Source organism: Choloepus didactylus, chromosome 6 (genome assembly GCF_015220235.1).
Source record: "Choloepus didactylus isolate mChoDid1 chromosome 6, mChoDid1.pri, whole genome shotgun sequence".
In the NCBI taxonomy this organism is placed as follows: domain Eukaryota; kingdom Metazoa; phylum Chordata; class Mammalia; order Pilosa; family Megalonychidae; genus Choloepus; species Choloepus didactylus.
In genome coordinates, this window is record NC_051312.1 from 52,940,722 (window position 1) to 52,948,847 (window position 8,126).

An 8,126-nucleotide genomic window follows, 5' to 3' on the forward strand; every position below is an offset into this window, starting at 1 on the left:
GTGAAATTAATATTTCATTTAAATTAGGGACTAAAAGTTTCCTTAGTTCATAAAATTTTCAAAAGTGACCCTAAGAATTTGTAATGCATTAAGAATATTATTTGCTTTATAAAATTTCATTTATATAACTTTTATCAGCTATCAGAAATTATATTGTAGTGTATCAAAGTGCCTTGTTCTCTTCCTCACCAGGGTGTTTCATGCTCTTTGTACCTTCCACCATCCTTTCACCTTTACTCTCAAGCAGATCTGCAGGGAAGATTCGAGTCCTCAAGTTTTAAAATTGAAGAACGGCTTACCACAAAAAGAGAATTTGCCATGCATAGGCACTTTATTCACAATATCTCATTTACACAATCAATTGCCACCTTGTAGACAGGACCCCTTCGTCGCACAAATGAGGAAACTGAGGCCGAGAGCAGGCAGGTAAGCAGTCCAGGGTTGTAGCTGCTCATGGTGACGCCGGGACTAGAATTCCAGGCTTCCTAACACCTCTACCTGGAGCCAAGGATTCCAAGAGAGTAGGATAAAGCTAGAATCCCGAGGCAGGGTGCAGGAGATGGGAAAGAAGCTGTTCCCAATCTTCGAGGGCCGGGGGATTCGAGAACCTCGCGACTGATAAAGGAGCGATGCAAGGTAGACGGCAGGAGCTCCGTACCCGGATAGCCGCGACCTCAAGAAACCCCGGCATACCTCCAGCCCTCTTCCTGCTCTCGTGATACTGGCCGGCCCTCTCCCTCAGGACTCCCGCCAGGCCCCGCCCCTCCACCACAGCCCCTCTGTCGTCATTTCCTGTGGATCTGCGGGCAAAAGGAGAAGATGGCGGCTTTGGGGGAACCTGTGCGGCTGGAGAGAGGTGAGTGTGGCCGAACCCCGACGCGGGTGGGCGGAGGGGTTGGGGGAGTGCTGTGTCGCCGGAGGGGAGGAGGGCTGGCCCAGGAGCCTGGCACATCCCTGGCGCTGGCGACTGCGGTCGTCGCGGCGCCCCGCCCTGGCGAGGTCGCTTGAGGTATCTTGACTGATACCAGACCCCGCCTCTGCTCACACGGACTGTCCCGGAGCATTGTACAGTCACACACAACCTGTCCCCCTTCGTAGACATACGCCACACACGCGCTGCCTGGATGAGCACAGCAGACGTGGCATTCAGAGACGAATAAACCGGAGAAGTAAACATCACACTCCCGGGTCGTACAGACGGCACCTGTACACACCATGTTCAGCTTTGGTTATGTAGACTTCACGCGCTACCTGTATATATGCGCGCACAAACCCAGTGACCCCGCCTTCACCCCCATGTCGCACACTTCCCGGTCGCACAGCACATTCCCAGAAAACCCTACTTATTTACACACATATAAATGCCCTTATTAGTTTAAAAACCACAGCCTCACTTTTAGTTGGGGTGGGTCATTTCCTGGCTTTGTGCCCCTCCCAGTAGGAAGAAAGTGCTTTTAAAACAATTCTTATTTGGTCTTGGGGGGAGGGGGTACTGGGTTCCAGTTACCTAGGTGGAATAGTGGTAGATTGTAAAGTATTTGAGGGTGCGGTCTTAATCCTTTTTTATAAACCCTGCTGTTGCTAGCTGTGGTTGGTTGGTTGTTTTTTATAGCATGCTTTCAAGGAAAGTAGAACCTGTTCTGCTGAGTAGAGAGAGAAGAAAAAGCCTGTGAAAAATACCTGCCTATACCCGTACCGGTGTCTTGTTAGAGATTTTCAACGTTCTATACTCTTTTCTCCCCAGTTCCTTTGTTTCAAACAATTTCAAGCATGCTTTGACAGACCAGTATTAGACGTCACTGATCAGAGCCAAGAAGTACAAAATAAACATTTTGAATGCTAGTAGTAAACAAAGCCCAGGATGAAGATCGAAATTGTCTTGCATGTATTAATATTTGCAGTTACAGTCTGAATATTCAGTAACTGCTCTGGGAGGAATACATTTTTAGAATGATTCTACCTAAGGAAACCTCTTTCCTCATCACTTCACACAAACAAATGAGCATATTGTTAGTTTGTTCCTTGTGGTGTTCAACATTTAGAAACCTCTTATAAATGAGATTGTTTCTCTGCAGTTTACAAAGACATTAATTAAAGCATCCTTTCTGACAGAGGAGTAGTTACTCTGAGAAGATTTGCTAATTTAAGCCTAAAACGGGAACATCTTCCTCTTGAGCATAATGGCCCTGTGCTTTGTAGATGAGAACAGATCTGTTTGGTGTTAACAGGAGTAGGTGTTTCTTCCTTTGAAAGCTAGTTGTAGCATTCTAACATGTTGGCATTTGTATTTTTAAGTGCAGCACAGAATAATGTGGAACTTCACCTCTGACATTTAGTTTTGGTAGTTACGGCTTTGTTTTTTGCTGTTTCAGAATTATGTTCGTTGGTTCCACAGGCATTAGAATGCTCATCACCTTTAGTAGGATGAATTACTAATGATAGCCATTTAACAGGATGAGAAAGTCAGATTACATCAACTCTTAATTCTTATTTAAAATTCTATTTCACAGACTTTATTAACAAACACTTGTACCCATCCTACAGTTTAAAATTGGTGCACATAATCAAGATCCTGAGTGCCTTCTAAATCATCAAAAACATGATTCTTTGGAATATATTTGAGGATATATTAAGTACAATTTAGATTCAATAAAGAGAATTTAAATTTTTCAATCTGTTAATTGGAAGTTTTTATTTGGGTTATGTCCTATAACTTTCTAAACCAAAATAATTGTTGAACCAACAGTCCCCATTCTCCAACCGTTCTGGCAGTAGAAAATCAGAATAGAGAAGGTATGTTTGTTTACATTGCATTTGATTGGCATCAGTTTAAGCTTTTATTATTTGAAACTGAAAAATTTACTTCTTTCTTCACTAGATTTACTCCTAGTTTTCTAGCTGCAACCACAGAGAAAGCCATACTATTTCTATAAAGCAAGTTTTCCAGCCCTTAAGTGTAACATAAAATTCAGAACTTCTTCCACTTAAGACAAAAGGAGGCAAAGGAATAGTAGGAAAATATGGTAGCCCCCAGGGTACAGAAACAGTTAAGAAAAAAATAAAAATAAAAACAAACATAGTAATAGTGTTGTCACATGAGCGCAAATCTTATAAAATTTCTTAATTGATAAAATATTTGAACACCTTAACCTCATACTTCCCAATGAGAATTGCCTAACATGATTAATATGTTTGTATAAATGTAAAAAATCCCTCATTTTTTATGATTAATTAGCACCAATATAGCATTTATGTTTGCTATATGCCAGGCATTGTTCTAAGCACTTTACATGTATTATTTGGTTCGGTTAGGTAACTCTTATGATACAGATATTGTTATTTCCTTTTTACAGTAGAGGAAATTGAGACTTCAGGGAGGTTAAAGTAGCTTGCCCACGATCACACAGCTAGAATTGAAACCAGATGACAGAATTGTTTTTATTTTTTTATTCTGTAAACATCTGCATTTGATTGTGCTTGTTTTGCTTAAAACATCATGTTAATGATCCTAAGTTGAAAGCATGCCAATCAGGTTATTTCATTAATTTACTGTTGTTTCAAATGTGTCCCTGGCACTAGCTACATGTTATTAAGCAGTTCATATCTTCGTATGTGTTGTGTTTTTCCTTTGGAAAATAAATAGTGATTTTACTAGCAGACAGTGGTTTGTACTGTTCAGTGCTTTGATTACTAATAATGATAATTAGCTAAATTTTTTTTCTTAAAAAATTTTTTTATTAGAGAAGTTGTGAGTTTATAGAACAATCATGCATAACATACAAAGAGTTCCCATATGTCACTCTATTGTTAACAGCTTGCATTGGTGTGGTCCATTTATTAAAACTGATAAAAGCACATTTTTCTCATTGTACTATTAACTGTAGTTCATGGTAAATTTTTTTTGATTAAATAGCTCCTGATAATACTGTCAGCTGTTTTGAAGTCATGCAGTGTTCATGCATCTGTAACATTTGAGCTTCTGTCTTTTCCTGTGGCATCTATAGTGTTTTATTTTCAATTTTCCTTTGTCTCTCAAAGATGTGGTTTTCCAAGTTTATATTTGTGACATCAGTATTTCTTCCTAATCTGTAAAATTTAGCATTCTTCTCAGTTTTTACATTCCCACCCCCTTATGTGTACACACACACAGCTTTATTCCCTCTCATATACACATGCACAAGCTCATGCCTTACCCTTTTTTCTTCTGCCTTCTACGTATTTTTTCTTACTCCTCACTGAATGAATCCTCAAGGAATGAATCCCAGCTGCTGCACTGTTATATAAGTATTATGAGAATCCTCAGAGAAAATATCTTTCAGTGTGTGTTTGTTTAACTCTAGATATTTGTAGAGCAATTGAACTGTTGGAAAAACTGCAAAGAAGTGGAGAGGTACCACCACAAAAACTTCAGGCTTTACAAAGAGTCCTTCAAAGTGAGTTCTGCAATGCTGTAAGAGAGGTGAGTAAATGAGATTAAAATTTACTTTAATACTTGAGTTAGGTGCTACTATACGATAACTCCGAAATTTGGTTTCAGCATTTTTTTTAAGAAAATAAAACAAACTTCAGAAAAACACAGAAATTACCCCTCTCATTAATGGGATTCCTAATGGAAAAACTTTTTTAAAAGATGCATAGTTTTGCCTAAAATTTTAACACATTCACTAAGTTTACAAAGAACTCAAATGTGGTATATTATAAAATTTCAAATTACAGTATAACTGTGGGTTTTACAGGTATATGAACACGTCTATGAAACTGTGGACATCAGTAGCAGTCCTGAAGTGAGAGCTAATGCAACTGCAAAGGTAAATTTTTCGTTTACCAAAAGTGAGAGAATTCTTCCTAAATTAGAGGTTTAAAACATGTAAATATGCAATTACTAAACTGATAATATGCTTATTTTGGAAACTAACAGTATCTTTCAATCTACACTAAATTCAAGCAGTAAGGTAAATACGGCATTTTTTATTTGGATCTATATAGGCTATTTTATGCAGTTTAGATAATGCATTAAAATACACTCAAATGATAATTTTATATATGTTATGTCATTATTTAAATTAGTCAACATTCTAAAGTATGAATCATTATCCTTATTTAATTTATGAAGAAAACTATGGCATATGAGAGTCAGTTATTCAGTCCCCACAAACAGTAAATATTTTAGAACTTTGGGATACTCCTCCATGTTGCTCATTCTCTAAAGCCTTTTCTCTTTCCTTTACTTCAATTCGGCATATGAAATACAAAGTCAGTAATAGATTACCTCTTCAAAACTGAAAGTGGCGCATCTTATGTGCTTTTCTGTACTGGTGTTTTCCTCAGATAGCTTAAGCATTGACTTCAATGTTGATTGTCTGTTAGAATACGTAAATATCAAGAGTAAGTGAAATACTAGAATTAGTCATTAGCAGGTGATTTTTCGTTTCTAGTTACTGGTTCACAAAAGGAAATAAAGGATTCTCTGTTGCATACAAACCCTTCAATATGTGGACATAGTTTGACAAAGTATAAAAGACCATAGAGACTTAGGTTTAATTCCTGAGTTAAATGACTTTCACAGCGTACTGAATTATTTATATTACCTGTAAAATGAGGCCTCCTCAGAGCTTGGATCGTAGTAGGTGTTCAGCAAATCTTGATTTCCTTCCTCCCCCCTCCAGATTTTGCTCACAGACCAAGATCCATCACCAAAAATGGTACCAAATCACTTACCTTTAAAAGTAAACAAAACCAAAAATCATAATTTTTTGTTAGAATTAGTCTAGATTAGTCTAAATTTTAAGGGAAACGTGGCTGTTTCCATCCTCTGTGGGGTTTTAGTAGCAACTACGTAGTTGACTAAAGCAACAAAAAAAGTTCACATCAGTTATACTGTCCCTCTTTTCTTAACATTGGGTTATTCAGTGATGTATAAGTCCAAATAGTGTAGCAGCAAAAGTGACTTACTACGTGTAAGGATGCCTCCAAATGCAGTTATGTAAGTAGGTAGGTTATGCTTCTGCACAAAGGTCCCTGAGGAAACAGGGCTATCAATCCCAGAGCTCAGGGCTGCTGACATGCTAGAGAAGGGGTGCCCCTCGTTAATGTGCACAAAGACAAAGTTTATCTGTCAAGCCAGCATGCTGAGTGCTGTGAACATGAGGCTGCTCTGAGAGTTCTGGCCATTGGATGGGCTAGGAGTGACCTGAAAAGTCTTAACGCTTCTTCCATAATCCCAGGGTGTTCTATCCAGTCATCTTCTCTAAAAAGCCATCCACTTAGCTCATTTTCTTAGAACTACCAGTGATTATGTGGACATTCAAGTACTGAAAATATGTACCTCAGAAGGAGACACAAAAAGAACTTAAGTAAACAAAGGCCATATTTTTAAATATGTAATATTTTCTCTCAGGCTACAGTCGCTGCGTTTGCTGCCAGTGAAGGACATTCTCATCCTCGAGTGGTTGAGCTACCAAAAACAGAAGAGGGCCTTGGATTCAATATTATGGGAGGGAAAGAACAAAACTCTCCGATCTATATATCTCGAATAATTCCAGGTGGTATTGCTGATAGGCATGGGGGCCTCAAACGAGGAGACCAACTCCTTTCTGTTAATGGAGTGGTAAGGATGAATATTATTTCTATTTGTAGTAATGTGTTGTGACCACTTGGGGATGTATTTGAGTTAAAGACACAGAGAAGTTGATTTAGGGAAAAATGAAAGCGACTTTGTAGTTTAGAAATCACCTGGGAGAATCCTGGGCAGTGCTATTTAGTTCAGTGATCCTTCTTAAAGTACGTTAAGTGTGTTTTACTTCTTTCCAATGTAAATTAGCAATGCATAGTGTGATTTTTATGACTGAATTAAGCCCCTTAGTAGTTAAATTAACACATTTAAATTAGAAGACTTATCCTCATTTAGTCTTATAGAATGGCAATTGCTTGATTTACTTCTGATTGAGTGAAATAATAGAGCACGGAGATTCATAATTATTTGGAACTAAAACAGTACCTAAACTACAAACAAAATAGGATTTAGTAGAAGATTTCACAATGATTAAAATGATAAAGAAGGATTTAGTTCATAGTTTTATAATGTTGCATTTAAAATTTTTTACTTACATGCATTTTAAACATTTTTTGCATTTTGAGATACTTACCGTAACTGGAGACTAATTGTGTGTGTTTTTTTCTAGAGCGTTGAAGGAGAACATCACGAAAAAGCTGTAGAGCTGCTGAAAGCAGCTCAAGGAAAGGTTAAATTAGTAGTACGATATACACCCAAAGTCTTGGAAGAAATGGAGTCACGATTTGAAAAAATGAGATCAGCAAAACGCAGGCAACAGACCTAATGCAGTTCAAAACTTTATATTCCATTTTGCTTTTAGCTAGAGAAGGTTTACTTGTGACCTACCACAGCTGCAATGTCAATGATTGTAAAAAGCAAAAACTTCCCTTGAAATTCTCCATGCTATTTTATAAATACCTATTTTAACATCATGTATGGCTCCAGAGAGACATCACTTTTTTCTGACAAAATTAAGTAAAAGGTGATGAGGGCAATTCTGTCCTGCTGTTTTTACAGGCCTTTTTCAAATGCAGATTTTGTCATAAAATTGTTATAGATTTTTAAAAATACTTTTTTAATATTAAAATGTACTTTTACATTCTTAATCTTTTTTTAAAAAAGCTTTCATTTGGCTGCTTATTTAAAAATGACAATTCTCCAATTTCTTTTTTTGCTTACTCTTTTTTGTTTTTTTTTTTTTTACCTGTGAGATTCCTTTACAGTTCTCTGAGAAATTAAACATACAGTCTCAGCTACAGAAGTTCATTACACTGTCAGTGTTAACATCACTGCTGCATTTTGTAGTTTTGAAAGCACGTAATATATCTCATGAATGGTAAATCATAACCTAGCACAGTGGAAGTTTTTTACTTTTATTTAAACATAATGTATAATAAATATTCATTTGTACTGATTTATAAAAGTAAGTTTTTAAACACTGAACAATCATTGCTAAAATATGTGTTCTTTCATAATATTTGAGCAGTGATGCAAGAGGATGTAATTTGATTGTTAGCATTCCTGATTACATCCTTTTCTATTTATATTAGTATGTCATAAATTACAAATGCAA

At 37.0% G+C, this 8,126-nt stretch overlaps 1 protein-coding gene across 1 annotated transcript; it reads left to right on the top strand.

Annotated features, from left to right (window-relative positions):
• The first annotated feature begins 744 nt into the window (after window positions 1–744).
• LIN7C (lin-7 homolog C, crumbs cell polarity complex component) lies at window positions 745–7,721 on the top strand. The gene is made up of 5 exons (XM_037838852.1): window positions 745–856; window positions 4,341–4,459; window positions 4,737–4,808; window positions 6,398–6,607; window positions 7,182–7,721. Exons 1-5 carry the CDS (start codon window positions 820–822, stop codon window positions 7,335–7,337), a joined length of 594 nt encoding a protein of 197 aa, XP_037694780.1. The 5' UTR covers window positions 745–819; the 3' UTR covers window positions 7,338–7,721.
• The last annotated feature ends 405 nt before the right edge of the window (window positions 7,722–8,126 follow it).